This window comes from Eschrichtius robustus, chromosome 20, assembly GCF_028021215.1.
Source record: "Eschrichtius robustus isolate mEscRob2 chromosome 20, mEscRob2.pri, whole genome shotgun sequence".
NCBI lineage: Eukaryota > Metazoa > Chordata > Mammalia > Artiodactyla > Eschrichtiidae > Eschrichtius > Eschrichtius robustus.
Genome location: NC_090843.1, coordinates 1,656,844 through 1,672,208, shown reverse-complemented (window position 1 = coordinate 1,672,208; position 15,365 = coordinate 1,656,844). Strand labels below are relative to the sequence as shown.

At 54.5% G+C, this 15,365-nt stretch overlaps 1 protein-coding gene across 2 annotated transcripts in view; it reads left to right on the top strand.

Moving 5' to 3' along the window:
* Positions 1-13,576, top strand: part of RGS9 (regulator of G protein signaling 9) — a 66,334-nt gene extending 52,758 nt beyond the window's left edge. For both annotated transcript variants that reach the window (XM_068530058.1, XM_068530057.1), the window contains exons 17-19: positions 1,388-1,505; positions 10,102-10,559; positions 11,979-13,576. In XM_068530058.1, coding sequence (XP_068386159.1) covers positions 1,388-1,505; positions 10,102-10,559; positions 11,979-12,129 — 727 coding nt within the window. In that variant the 3' untranslated portion in view covers positions 12,130-13,576. The remainder of the gene's footprint in view (positions 1-1,387; positions 1,506-10,101; positions 10,560-11,978) is intronic.
* Positions 13,577-15,365: the final 1,789 nt, after the last annotated feature.

Genomic DNA, 15,365 nt, shown 5'->3' with positions numbered 1-15,365 from the left:
CTTTGTCAAAGGAGCTTAAAAAAAACCCCAACTTGGTTTCATTCTTGAGGATAATGGCCCTGTTATGAAAAGGAGAGAAAGGAGGTCTTTGTGGTGCTATTCTTCTAGGTTCACGGGGTAAGGAAGGGAGTTCAGTGTCCCTGGGGACTTGAAAGCTTTTCTTTAAGCCACAAGAAAGGGCCATAATAGCTCCAGAAGTTCTGCCAGAAAGTAGTGGGGAAGGGAGGAGAGCCTTGTACGTCTCTCTCCAGATGTTTTTTAAGTTGACACAGACCTGAGAAATCAGCTGAGAGCTTTTGTGGGGCATCCGGGTGCTTGGCTGGGGTGGCACTAGACCACAGGTGCAGTGCTCGGCTGTGAGGTCGGGTACCGCGGGTCCGGTGATGCTGTCACCGCTACCCGGAGTGAGAACACCCCCGTGGGATGTGGGAAGCCCGGCCTGGAACTATGTGGGGATGGCAGGGCGGGTATGAGTTTGTCCCGTGACTCTCAGGCGTGAGACAGCGCACAAAACTTAATTTTTCCAGAACAAGTTAAATGGAGCTCCAGGAAGTCAGGGCTGGTGGGAGCCCTGACTTACGGGTAGGGGAGCCCTCTTCCTCCCTAGGGTGGATGCTAGAGTTCCAGGGGCTCACGTGGTCCTGAAATTTGGGGAGGTCCTAGGTTTTGTCTCTCCTTGCTGCTGAAATGCTTATTTTCCAAGCCTGCTCTCCATCGCCTGCCTCACTCAGATACCTGGAGCTTTGTCGTGGCTCCCGAGGTCGTGGTGGAGCGTTTGGGGTCGGGGATCCATGCTTCGCTTTCGCGGACGGGCTGACGGCTCGCGCATGCGCACAGCGCTTTGGAGGAAGGGTCCGCCGGGTGTGGTGCATGCGCACAGCACACGGCTGCTCATCAACCCTCTTCCAGACCCTTCCCCTTGCTCTGCCCGTGCAGCCTCGCTCTTCGATGGCCTCGCTCTTTCCTTCCTTTCCAGAACCTTGGCTTTTGAAAACAAGCGTTCCAATTCTCCCTGGAGGCAAGAACCGCTGGGTTTTCAGTATCCAGACCCTCCTTGTCCGCTTCTTTCTGGAAGGGCCTCCAGGAAGATAAGATGCCTCGTTGATTTCTAAACCTTATGAAAGGTGGTCTTACTTGGCACCATCTGAGTCTTCCTGGCCGCGTCTAAGCCTAAGATCTGATGGCAGCTGGTCCTCAGTCTGGTCCCATCCTCCCAGCGGGGAGAAAAGAGCCACGGCTGGATGTGCCTCTGAGGGCCACCCTTTGAGGTTCCCCGCGGGGATAAGGGGCCGATCCGGAGTCCGGCCTCACCTCCCGCCCGGTGTGCCAGTGTCGCTTCGGGGAGCGCGTGGCCCTCCACCGACCACCGTTCTCTCCTCCCGTTCAGATCGAGCCTCCCGTTCATGCGGCGCCCCCTGCGCTCCAGCCCCAGCCCCGTCATCCTCAGGCAGCTGGAAGAAGAAGCCAAGGCTCGGGAAGCGGCCAACACGGTGGACATCACCCAGGTCATGAGCAAGCTGGACCGCAGGAGCCAACTCAGAAAAGAGCTGCCTCCCAAATAAATCCACAGTTACTTATTTATTCCTGGGGGGGGGGGGGGAAGCACGCGAGCGAGGGCGGCAGAGGGGGTAGGGGGAGAGTCTAGAGGGTTCTGCTCCCCATTCATGGGGTGGTGGGCCAGTCGGGTTCACCCCCGATTCCTCGGACCCCTGTCTTGGGCTTCCTCCTACCCCTCCAGATCGCCAAGGGGCCGGGCGGGCACGGGGGAGGGGGGGGGGGAGAGGGGGGCTGCACCTGACTCCGTTGCTGTGACATCGCCTGTCTTACCCTCCGGAGTCCTTGGGGGCGAGAGCCAGAGGGAAAAGCTGCTTCGTGAACCGCCACTGGCGAGAAGGGCGTAGTTAACTACCCCCAGGGTGTCGTTCCGCACGTTTGTTTCCAGTAGCTTCATGAAGCTCCTCCTCCCGTCTCTCCAATTCAGACTCTGCCTCTAAAGCAGCCAGGGACGGGCCCCCCAACCAGGGGCTGGCTGCAGGGCTCCCCTGTAGATGCCCTTTCCTGGGGCCCCTCTGTCACACCTGCCTGGAGAAGCTCTGCTGAGACATTTCTTTTGAGCTTGTTCTTAGTCCTAAGTTTTGAGGGTTGGTGGGCTCTCTCCTTCGCTTTTGCCTCCCCATCCCCCTTTTACATGGTGCCAGGGGAATTAGTAGCTTGTAGGAATGAAGGACTTAGGCCAGAGGCTTCCAGAGGCTTCCAGAGGCTTCCAGATAAAATGGAGCATCTTTTTGGTTAAAGGACGAAGGTGCCGATGTCTTCATTCATGGGAGGAGGGATGGTTAGAGGCCTGTGACATTTTCAAAATGAGTCAGGGTCAAAGATAGTACTCTTTGGGATATCTAGATGTTGGTGCTTCCCTCCTCCGTAGCTTTAGATTAGGCTAGCCTGTGGTCAGGGGTGGGGGTTGGGGGGGCGGTGGTCAGGACAGTTCCAGCTCTGACCTTGGAGGCCTAAAGGTAATTCTTGAAGTTGGGTTTGCTCCTGTACACCTGTGTAAGAATGCAAAAGAGATAGAACAAGTGGATGAGCAAGGTACCAACCTTCTGCATCAAGAAGACTCACTCAGCAAATTAACTGAGCACCTATTATGTGCCAGGCATTGGTGAATAACATAGACATGGTCCCTGCCTCATGGAGCTTATAGTCCAGGACTGACAAAAAAATAAGGTGTATCAGGTAGCGTATCATGTAGCTGCTGCTGTGTAACAAACAAGCACACAACTAGAGTGGTATAGAAGAATAAGTGTTCATGGCTTATGCGTATAGGGTCATCTCTGTGGCTCTGTTGATCTTGGTGGGGCTCATTCCCACGCCTGGTGAGGGTTGATCTGTGGCAGCCTAGGCCGGGATGAGTTGAAAGATTCTGCTCACATGTTTCTTATCCTTCAACAGCCTGGCCTGGGCATGATGCTATGAGGATGGCAAAATTGCAGGGGAGTTGGTGGAAGCACGTAAGATTCTTGAGACGAAGGCCTGGAACTGGTGCCTCATCTTAATAACCAAAGCAAGTCACAAATCCAGCCTAGAATCAAGGGCTGGGGAAATCGATTTTACCTCTTCAGTGAGAGAAATTTCAAAGTCTCCTGGCAAAAGACAGGGAGATGTGGAGGGCTGAAGAACTGAGGCCATCCTTGCAATTGGCAACTCAAACAAAAATATGATAAAACCCATAGAATGTGCTTTAATGCATATGGTGCCGTAGCAGGGAGGATGAGACATGTGTGGACTCGGGGGGGGGGGTCTCTCTGAGGTGGTGGTGGATAAGCAGAGGATGCAAAAGATTTGGCCATAGAAGGAGTGCAGGTGAGGCAGGAAGAACTTTCCAGGCAGAGGGAGCTGCATGAGCAAAGGCCCAGAGGTGGGAAATGGCTCAGACTGATAAGGCCAGGTGAAAGGAGCCTGGTAGACAAAGGGGCAGTGGTACCAGATGAGGTTCAAGAGGTGGGCAGGGCAGGCCATCGAGGGCTTTCCAGGCCATTGTAAGAGGTTTGAGGCTCTTGGTTTCATGTTAGCAAAGGGATTCTATTACCCTCCCCGTCTTCCCCAGTCATAGACTGGTTTACACTCTGGAAGAGCAACTAGAGAGATGCTTTGTTCATCTCTCTTTTGAAGAATGTTGGAGTCCTCCAACTCAGGGGGAGCGCCTCAAGCAGAAATTTCAGATGATGAACCATTGTAAACTGAGTGACATGAGGGAAGGGACCGTATCTCACTCACTATTTGGAATCTGATGCTTTAGATCTAGTGAATTCTGCATAAACACATTGCATGGATGGATGGATGGATGGATGGATGGATGGATGGATGGATGGATGGATGGGTGGGTGGGTGGAAAGAGCCCTGAGTTTCGAGAAGGCCTCTCAGGCTCTTGTCCTCATTCTGTCGCTAGCCATGTGGTCTTGAGCAAGTCACTTCACCTCTCTGCTTCATAATTTTTGAAATGAGGGGTTGGGACCAGATCCATGTTTCTCAAACCAGACTCAGTGAATTCCAGGAGCATACCCAGCCTGGGGCATCAGTTTTACTTGAAGATTTGCAATGGAAGGAAAGTTAGATAATTTTTAAAATTTCACATTAAAATACTCATGACTATATTACGAATTAGACTGCAAGATGTACATGAATTTTTTAAGATAAAAGCTGAGACATCAAAGATATCTCATGCCTGACTGTGGCAGCTTCAGGCTTTTGCCCTCAGACTCCTGGGAGAGCATGGTTGCCCAGTTCTCCTGCTGTTTGGCCTGCTTCTGTGGGGAAGTTTGAGAAGCATGGAACTGGAGGTATTTGCCATCCATCCTAGTTACCCCTGTATGAGTTGAGGTTACACACCTAGCAAAATGGTGGTGGGGTGGTGGGAGAGTTGAAACGCACCTTGAATTCTTCAGGACACAGAGCAGGTCTTGGTCATCTTTCACTCAGCGATTCACCAGCCCACTCCTCACTCATGAGACATGTCTGCCTCATGTGCCTGTCAACCTCCTGCAGAGTACCCAATGCGCTGTGTCAGACGCATAGTAGGTGTGGCGCACGCATTGATGGAAACCTTCTCAGGGTCAGACACACAAGGACCCCCAGTCAAAGGAGAGGCACAGACATGTCAACAAAGTAGGTTATCGTTCCTTATTGGACGGATGGGTGCTTCCACATTACCCTTCTGAAGGAAGGGAGATGACACACGGCTTCACTTCTGGATGCGTTCCACAAGTGTGTTCTGTATATTTTTTATTATTAAGGTATAGTTGGTTTACAATATTATATTAGTTTCAGGTGTACAACATAGTGATTCAATATTTTTATAGATTATACTCTGTTTAAACTTATTATAAAACGTTGGCTATATTCCCTGTGCTGTACATTACGTCCTGGTATCATTTATTTTATACCTAGTAGTTTGTACCTCTTAATCTCCATCCACAAATGTATTTTAAACACCTGTTTTGTGTGAGAGCCCGTGGTGGGTGCTATGGCACAGATGCAAAAATGGCCGAGGTGTTCTCTGCCCTCAAGGGGCTGACAAGGGTGCATGGAGGCGGTCTAGGCTGGGTGGTGTACAACATACTAGCAGAGCACAGAGATGGGGGAGAGTTGTCTGGCGGGGGTCGAGGGGGATCCACCAGGAAATTCTCATGTTTGGTAGAAAGGAGCCCTACCCAGTTTTGAGGTTTTGGAAGTGTGTCTGCTTTTAGACTCCAGCCACTGGTATCTGCTCCTGCCAGCTTTGATGCACTAACAGTAGCCCCACAGGGTCCATTTGAATCTCAGATGGTGTAAAAATAGTATTTATTTGGACAATAGTATTGATACATTTAAATTACTATGATATTCTCTATTCTGCCACGTCCTTAGGCACCGTCTTAATTCCATTAATGCCATATTGTAAACAGCTTGAGTTTCTCTACCCATGTGGTGTATATCCAATGCTAGAATATGTTATGCCATAAGGTACCAGGATTCATTTTTAGGCTTGGCTTTTAGAGAAAAGACTGCTTTTGTTGTGAGGGTTGAGTGGAAATACAAGGGCTAGGGAGTAGAGTAGAGTGCTTAGGAAAATGCCTGGCATATAAGTGCTCAGTAAATGCTAGCTGCCGTGATCATCATCACAACCATCATTATTATTACCATCACCACCATCATCCCCATCATCCTTACCATCACCATCATCATCATCAACATCACCATCATCAGCACCATCATCATCATCAATATCACCATCATCACCATCATCCTCACCATCATCATCACCATCATCACCATCATCACCATCACCACCATCATCACCATCATCACCACCATCATCATCAATATCACCATCCTCATCATCACCATCATCATCATCACCATCATCCTCACCATCACCACCATATCATCATCAATATCACCATCATCATCATCACCATCATCCTCACCATCCTCACCATCATCCTCACCATCATCATCACCATCATCCTCATCAATATCACCATCATCATCATCACCATCATCCTCACCATCCTCACCATCATCCTCACCATCATCATCACCATCATCATCAATATCACTATCATCAATATCACCATCATTGTCATCACCATCATCCTCACCATCATCACCATCACTATCGTCATTGTTGTCATCAGTATCATCAGCACCAACCCTAGTAGCTTCATGGTCTTAAAGTAGCTTGTTCTTCCTTGCATTTGTCAGTGTTGCCCAATACGGTGGTTCGTTATTCTTTATTATTTAGGGCATTTCCTGAGGTGTATTTAAAGCCTTGTTGACCCAAACCATCTTACTTTTCTTCTCTCTCAGAGTCTAGCTCTCCAGGGACCATTAGGATATATTTGAGGGGAAGAGAGTGGGGAATTGATGTCATGTCGTATGTCTGCAGTTCCTAGGAGAGGGCTGACCAGCAGCAGTGTAGTGACTGGTCAGTCCATGGGTCCCCAGTTTCGTCTGTTCAAGATGGGAAGGTCTTGCGCTGGGCGGTGGCAGATGAGCTGACTGGTACGAGAAATGGGGTGTTTGCCCATGTGGATTTTTCTCCACGGGGCCAACTGTGCTCATTTGCTTTTGGGGGCAGCAGGGAAAGGGCGAGTGAGAGGGGCTGGGAAGGGGGGACCGGTGCATGGAAGGCGGCCCTCTCCGCCTGCCTGCTCCCAGGAAGTGGCCACAGGGTCTCCTGCAAATTCTCAGCCAGTTTCTGTACGGAAAGTGAGTTGCGTCTCTGCATCATCTGCTTTGCCTTTCATGAAAAGCCTGTGCTCGTGTTCTCATGCCACTGAACCCACTCCACGTCATGCTCTTTCTGCAGCAGAATAAAACAGCAGCACGAAAGAAAGCCAAGCACTCCTTCACTGTGTCTCTGTTGTGTCATTTCTTTGCCACGTGCCTCGCATGCCGCTGCTTTGCTGCTTCACACCCGTGGTGGGTATGGGAGGGGCCAGGGTCGTGGTGGGAGTGGGTAGAAAAAGGCATCTTGCTTAGAGTGTCCAGGGCCAGTTGGGCTGATGCCTGTTTGCCCAGAAGAAGGGACCTTCTCAGGCCAGGTAGGTGCAGCAGGACAGTAGCCATCTTCCTAACGTGTCCTGTCATTCATCCTGGAAAAAAGCAGGTGCTGGGGGGGAGGAGTGGGGTGGAGAGGAGGGGCCAGAATTGGGCGGGGGGATGTGGCGGGGCTTGGCTGTCCTAAGCTGTATCGTCTTGGTCAAGCTGCATCATCTCCATGAGCCTGTTTTTTATCTGTAAAGTGAGGATTATAGCAGGAGTTGACCGCAAATTCTGAGTGAGTGGGATTTAAGGTAATGAACTGGGGGTGGGTGTGTCCTCGCTTAACTCCATGCCTCTCCATCTCTCTGAACAAAGCCTGGTTCCTAGTTTGGCGTTTTGGCCCAGGACCCCAAGTCCCGTCCAAACCCCCCAGGCAATGGGCTGGCAGCGTGGACCAGTAGGAAAAGCAAAGGCTTTGGGGTTACACGGACCTGGGGTCAGAGTCTCATTTGGTCACTGTATTAGTTAGCGATCACCGAGGGACAGATTAGCACCGACAAGCACCATTTATCAGCTCGTAGTTGGCCGGGTGAGACTGGGCAGGACTCTCTGTTCAGGGTTCGCAGTCAAGGTGTCGCGAGGCTGTGCGTGCTCTCATCTGGAGCCTCTTCCACGTTGTTGGAAGGATTCCGTCTCCTGTTGTGGGACTGAGGGCCCCCTTGTTTTTGCCAGCTGTCGGCTGAGGGCTGCTCTCAGCTTCCAGAAGCCGCCCGAACTCCTTGCTGCACGCTCCCCACCCTCCATCTTCAAAGCCAACCGTGGAGAACTCCTCCCTCGTTGAATTCCTAATCATGCGCCGAACCTCTCTGACTTCTGTCTCTCTGGCTTCTAGACTCAGATTTGAAGGGATCAGGTGATGAGATCAGGGTCACCGGGATAATCCCTTTTTAGAGTCGCCTGTGCCGTATGCCATAGCCTGACCTTGGGGATGACTGCCCCGTGACTTCCACAGCTCACACCCATCCTGAAGGGCAGGGGCAGGCATCTTGGTGCCACCTTAGAGTTCTATGTTCCCAGTCACTGGTTTGTGGTGGGAGCATGGGGACGGTACTGAACCCCTCTGGTCCTCAGTATTCTGGTCTCTAAAATGGGGTGGTTATAGATGCGTTGAGCACCTGGCACATCGTAAGTGCTTCATAAACTGCAGGGCCGTACACCTGACAGTCATCTCCCAAACCCTTCATCAGGGCCCAGCCGTCCCTCTTGTTATTCTCCTTTGCAAGCTGTGCCCTGTAGGAGACAGGTGTCGGAAGTGCAGTGCACAGCTCCCTGAACTTACTGGGTCTTGCTTACTTGCAAAGCATCTCCTTCTCACAAGCAAAGTTTGTGAGACTTTGCTTTCCCTGAGTACCCCCCGTGAGGTTCTCCTCCAGTGGGTCTTGGGTGGGGCTGGGATCTGCATTTGTAACGGGCATCCTGCGCGATTCTGACCTGCAGCCTGCACTGAGACATCCGGCTGGCGTCACCCACGCAAACTACGGAGCCAGTGAGCCTGGTTTTGCAAAATCTGCTCACCGTTCCCGTGTTCCTGGGGCTTGGCTTCTGGAAGCCTTAGTTTTCTCATCTGTAAAATGGGCATAATGAGAGTTGACTGCCTCACCGAGTGGCTCTGGGAGATAAATGCAATAGTCCACATAAAGTGCTCAGCCCAGAAACTCACATTTGCTAAATTGTCACTGCATGTTAACAGTAATCACAATGATGATTAGTGTAATAACCCAGTGGCCTCAGCTCTGGGCCTCGGCTCTGGTTTGTCGGCCTGTCTGAGCAGTGGAACAGCATCAGTGGCTCCGAGCTGCTGTTTCAGAACCGAGTGTTGCTTGAGCTTCAGGGAGCTGGTGGGAGAGAGTGGAGACGGCCCTCCCCCACCCCGGTGGCAAAGCCCCCTGTGGCCCCCTGGCCTTGCTTTTCCTCTCAGGGCTGTTCTCGGATGTGCCCTTCCCTCTTCAGGTCGGGACCAGCACACTCCTCAGAAGCCAGGAGACTCCAGCTCAGCGCCCGGAGCTGCCCTCCTTCGGCCCCAGGGCAGTGCCCAGGCCCCTGGGGACAGGTGGCTCCCTCTAACGGGGACGTCTGTGTGGCTGTGACAGTTTCAAAGAGGCTTTTTCTTCCCTGAAGGCATTTCTCTCCTGGAGGCAGTGTTGGTCCAGCTGTCCCGGGAGCCCTCTCCCCGCCAGGGCCAGCACAGCCCCCAGCTCCGTCCACACTGGGCTTTGATGTGGCACGTGGCCAGGGCAGGCCTTCGGGGTGGTGGGGGGACACAAAGCAGGCCGAGGAGAGGTGAGAGCAGAGAGCCTTCCTGCTGAGGAGTCGGATTCTAGCTTCCGCCGTTAGCTCAGACGAAGCTGTCTCGGGCTCCTTCCCGACAGCGTGCCTGACCCCATGCTCCTGCCCCCTGGTCGGCCCCCGTGGCCCGGGGAGGCTGATCTGCTGACCTGCTTCCCCTTTCCCCACCCATAACCTCCTTGTCTGTGTTTCCAGGCTCCTTCTCCGCGGAAGGTCCAGGTCCTGCTGCGCTGCCTGCGGGGAAGGGCACGGGAAAGGGTGGGCCCGGTCATCCCCAGGGGAGACCCGTGGACATGGGTCGGGGCTCAGGACCAGACGGGTGGTCTTAGGCCTGGGGGGGGGGGTCAGCACGAGCTCCTCGTGCCGCCCCCGCTGCTCTGTGGAAAGGGTGTTAGACGCCTCCAGACTCCAGGCGGTACCGAGGACGGAGAAGGGAGGGCATGATGGACCGTGGGTGCAGGCGGTGCTCGCTGGGGGCGGAGTCCAAGGCCGATTGGAAATCCAGCCTGGCCACACCCCTGTCCCAGGCCTGGAAGAACGGCCGTCTGTGCCCTGGGGTGCAACCCCCCAGCTCTGGGGACGTGGCCAGGGCCTGGGGACGGGCAGGCCCCTTGGGGGGAGGTCTGTGTGCGGCCTGCCCTCGGCCCAGGCGGCGGGGTCAGCCGAGCGCGGCCCGCGGGCCGTGGACCAGCCACACGGCTCACTCGGGGCTCTCCCCCTCCTTCTCCGCAGCCGGGCCAGCGCGCGGCGCCCAGCCCTCACCTGGCCGTGTACACCGGGACCCGCCTGCCCCCCTCTCCTTCCAGCCCCCGCTCCCCGCGCTGCCGCTCGCCGCGGAGGCCCTTCCCCTCGCCCGGCCGCTTCCTCCGGCGGCCCAGCAGCACCGTCTGCCCCTCGCCCATCACGGTGGCCTTGGAGGGCTCCCCGGGCGAGGAGCAGAAGCGGGAGGCCGCCCGCGGGCGCGCGGATGCTGGGACCGGCGGGGCCTCCGCGGACCAGCCCCGGCCCCGGGCCCCTCCCAAGGCCCGCGTGGCCCTGTCCCTCGGCCTGTTCCTGAGACGAGGCTGCTTGGCCTCCCCGGCCTTTGCCAGGCTCTCCCCCAGGTGCCCCCCTGTGCCCCACGGGAAGGTGCAGCCGCTGGGGGACGCGGGCCGGCAGCTGCCACGACCGAGGTCCCGGAGAGCAGCCAAGTAAGGATGGAGGGGTGTGTGTGTGAGTGTGTATGATGGAGGGGTGTGTGTGTCTGTGTGCGCACGCACGGGCACGTGGATGTCTGGTGAGGACCGAGGCTTTGGGGGCTGGGGCTGGGGGCTGGGCTGGGGGGGCAGTAGGGGGCTGGGGACTGGGGGCTGGGGGCTGGGCTGGGGGGCAGTAGGGGGGCAGTAGGGGGCTGGGGGCTGGGCTAGGGGGGCAGTAGGGGGCTGGGGGCTGGGTAAGGAGGATTCTGGGAGAACAGACACCACCCACAGGCCCATTAAACTCCTCGGGCCTCTGGGTCGTTTCCAGACACTCAGTGCTGCCCTCTCCTGTCTTTCTGAGGAAAAGGAGAAGAGTGCCTTTCTTTTCCATCTTCTTTCCCCCTTTTTATACTCTTGCACCCACCCTGCTCCACCCCCAAAACGTTAACCTAATGAATCCGTCGCATTTTTAAAGGTCCGGAAAGGTCAGTGGCAGCAGTGGGACCCACAGGCGGTGCTGGGGCCCCGGCACCCCCTCCCCTCCCCCACCCCCTCCTGCACACACCTGCCCCGTGGCTCAGAGGCGCTGCAGGGATGCTGACCGTGTCCAGTCTCTGCGCAGGGGTGGCCCCTCTAAACCCCACTGTGGGTGGTGCGGCTCCCACCTCTGAGGACCCCCTGCCCCGAAGCAGCTCTCTGGGTGCAGAACAGAGGCTCTGAGGGGCGCTTGATCACTCCCGGACCAGGGGCAGAAAGAAAAGTTACAGACAGTGCAAAACAAAGAGTCAGCCCCCATCTTTATTTGGTTGTGGGGGGAGACAGCAGGCGGGGGGGCAACCTTGCACCAACCAACAGGCTCCTGCGTTTGGCCCTGCCAGGTCTTGGAGAAAGAAGGCGCCTGCTGAGGTCTCAGGTTGCCATGGAGACCCACGTATCTGGCCTCTGCTGTGCGCTGTGCATCCGGGCATGGGGGAGGGGAGGGGTCAGGATCCAGGGTGAACATATCTGTTGATTCCTCCCAACTGGCTCTGCTGAGGGAATATTCTAGCTTTGTGGCCACAGCCAGGCCACACATACAGGCTTGGGGCTTTTAAAACTGTTCTCAGTGGCCACCACTTCATCAGAAGGCAGTTTAAAGGGGCTGAGGATTAAGTCCTGGCATGTTCTATAGGAACATCCTGAATTCATCAAAACCATAAAAACTCAAGCCCCTTGAAAATGAAAGTAAAGCATTTTCTGAGTTATCCTTCATTCAGCAGGAAAATAGGAGCCTCCCTCCTTCCCCAGTGAAAGGGTTCCGCCGAGCCAATCCCTGCACACACAGCTTTTGGCAAATGCACCTGTGTCCATGCTTCTTCAGGGATGTCAGGGTGAGTTGGGGATTTGGTGACCTCCTGTCCCCACACACCTGCTTTCCTCTTGTGCCTGAAGCTTCTTCCAGATCAAAATGGATGTGCCTATGGGGAGCGGGACCTGTCTGATGGACTTGGAGGACACGGGGACAGGAGAACGGAGTGACCAGGCCATAGAAAAGGAGGTCATCTGCCCCTGGGAGAGCCTGGCCGAGGGCAAAGCTAGCTGAGCCCGGGGCCTCGGACTAGGCAGTCGCTCCCGCACACTCGGCTGGATGGGGCCGCGGGACATGCTTGCTCTAAACCAAAGCGCATTAAGATCATATTTGGGGATTGGAGAGACAAGATGGATGGATGATGGAGAAGAGTGCTGTGGCTGGGCTCCCCCTGGCCAGCCCCTTCCCTCGACCCTGACCCTCGGTCAGAAGAAAGGCATGTGGACCAGAGGACTTGACTGGCTGCCTTAAAACTGATAAAAGGTTACCTTGTCAAAGTGTTTTTGGATTGGAATGTTAGTGTGTGTCTGGTTTTATTAGCTATTTATGAGATAATCTCAAGTCTTCTTTGGTTTTCTGGACCAAGGGAACTGAATCACTTCCAAGAACTCCCTCCCTGTCTAAACTGGGTTTTCTGTGATGCTCTCATCAACGGAGCCCCCCAGGAGGAAGCCCCAGGCTGTGGCATCACTCAAGAAGAGGGGGCTGGGGAAAGGCATCCTTCTAGAATGCCAGGTGTGCTCCGATCCGCCCAGAAGCAGAGGCCAAGATGGGATGAGGTGGGCAAGGGGATTGCTGGTGGAGACACCTGTGAAGGATGATGGGTGGAGGCTGGAGAGCAGGGTGAGGGCTCTCGGACCACGGTGCAGGGCTGACCTCTGGGGAGGCGGTGGGCAGGGAGTCTCAGGTGGCGGAGCATTTCCAAGAAAGTTTTGGCCAGGCTGCCCGGGTGTCCTTGAGCCGGTGTCTCGTGAGAATGGTTCTGCCTTAGGACCCCCACCAAGCAAGGTCATTGGCTGGGAGCCCCCGTGGGCAGCCTGGCCCTGGTGTGGACGTGCTGGGGACCCTCAGTCCATTTGCCCCCTGAGCGCACATTTTCACGTCCGCTGCACGAACGTAGGAGGCACTTCTGGAGGTTTGGGCCTCGGTGCACCCGGCCCACCTCTCCTCCAATTATTAACGCAACACGCCTTGACGGAGCCCCAACAAGCATTGACGGAGCACCCCCTATGAGTGCAGTCTGCGCTGAGCCCTTGTGGAGGCAGCTGTGACTTCTCAATGCGTGGAGTTCATCTAGAGCACCGGTTCTCAACCAGCGTCCAGCTCTGCCCGCAGGAGACGTTGAGCAGGGCCTGGAGACATTTTCAGACGCCATGACTGGGGCGGAGAGCGGTCCTGGCATCGCGCGGGCAGAGGCCAGGGTTGCTGCTACACATCCTACAGCGCACGGGGCAGCCCTCACCCCCCGACGGAAGATGATCTGGTCTCAAATTTCAGTGCCGCTGTGGAGGAGCCCGGGACTCGAAGCTACAGGTTACGCCCTGGGCTGCTCGACATTGTCATTGGTTTCTGCCCAAAGCCCTGAAGTGTTGCCCCAAAGGGTCCCGCTGGGCTCATACTTGGATTGGACAGTGGGTTGAGATTAAGGGTTACGTGGTGAATAAAACATTTCTTAAAAGTTGCCTGGAAAGTCCTCGTCGGAGGAAAGATTGTAAGTGATTTGCCAAACACTCATTATGCCCTTCACCGTTAATCCTCAGCTTCAGCAGAAACCAGTTAGCAGGTAGGAGCCCCTCACTTGCTTGTAACCTCAGACAACTTACCTTATTTAGCCCATAAGTACTGGGGCCGCTGAGCCATCTCTCTGCACGCGTCTGAAGATGAATGCAGGTAGGTGTGTGCCCAAGACCCGGACTCACTGCCCCTGCAGGGAACACAGATGCTTCACCACTGAAAGAGTGTCTCATCTTAGATTCTACAGAATCCACTCTTTGGGGCTCACAAGAGTCCCTCGTCTAGGGGAAAGGAAACATCTCTCCCAGAGAGTAAGCAAAATTGGCCAGATCTTTCTTGGAAGGCGAGCAGGCCAGTTAATTTGATGCCTTTACTTGCAAAGCTCGCCTACAATGAGATTAAAAGCAAATCCATACCCTACCAGCAGCCAGTGTGTCTAGAAATCAGGAGAATTTCAACCCTGGACTTGCATACTTGTATTAGGGGGCTGTACTCCTAGGCCCCCAGGGTCCTACAGAGAAACCAAGCCCAGCATCAATTATGGGAGACTGGAGGATTCCCTGGTTGGACTAGGTGAGGTCCAGGCCAAAGAGCAGTAACAAAGAAGCCTGGAAGGGAGGCAGTGGTTCACACGTGGAGGGGTTTCTGTCTCTGTCACATCCTTGCTCAAAGGCAGGAGGCGGCCCAGGGTGAGTGGACTCCAAGGAAGAGCGGAAATCCAGGGACCGAGACGTTTTCATCTTGCTGCTCCACCCCTCCCCTCGGCGCTGGTATGATTATTCTCTGTCTTGTCTGGACGTTAGAATCTTCTGGTCCAATCAAGTCAGAATCTGGAGGTGGAGCCCTGGCGTCAGAGGGCTTTTTTAGAGCCTTTGCCCAGGTGATCCCAAGGTCCAGACAAGGTGGGCAACCACTGCCCTGGGGTAGTGACTGAAGCTGATTCACCACCCCCACGTCCATGGTCATGCCTGGGAAGACAGTGGGAAGAGAGGAAGGGGTGGGTGTCATCTCCACCCACCTCCCATTGGCCTGTACTTGGTCACGTGGCTGTACCTGGGTGCAAAGGAAGCTGGGAATTGTAGTCTTTCATTAGTCCAGCTTGTGACTAGCTGAACTTCTGGAGGTTCTAATACTGGGAAGGAAGGTGGGGAGAATGGATATTGGTGGATACATAGGCACTCCCACACTGGAATGGTTACACTGTCTTGGTTGGGGGATGGGAAAATGGGAGGATGCAGGAGGTGGGGCAGGAGAGGATTGGAGTGCTGGTTAGTTTTTATGTAGCCAAATAGTTTGTAAATATCTATGAAATGCAGTCATGCTCTATTCCATGGCTGGGTGGCTTTTCATTCATTCAGATGGAATGCCTGTGAGGTGCCGAACACCAAGAGAGGGGGTAGGAAAGCTGCTTACCTATGGAGCTCTGTTCTTGCTCAGAAGAAGGTGGGGAAGTTGGGTCTGTGGGTCTTTGGTGGATTGTAGGGTTGTGAGATGCTTGAGCTCCCCCAGCCCAGCCCCTTTCCAGCTTGGGACAGCTCCTTGATTTCTGTGAACCCAGGGTGATCATTTGACGTTCTTCCTAGGGTTATTTGGAGATACATAAAATGAGGTGATACATATGTAACTTTTTGTCTGTTCAGAACTTTATAGGGTGCAAGAGGAAAACAACTGTATTTCCCCACCAACACACACACACCCCATTCTCCCTTTAAACCTACACTGTGCATTCCTTCTTT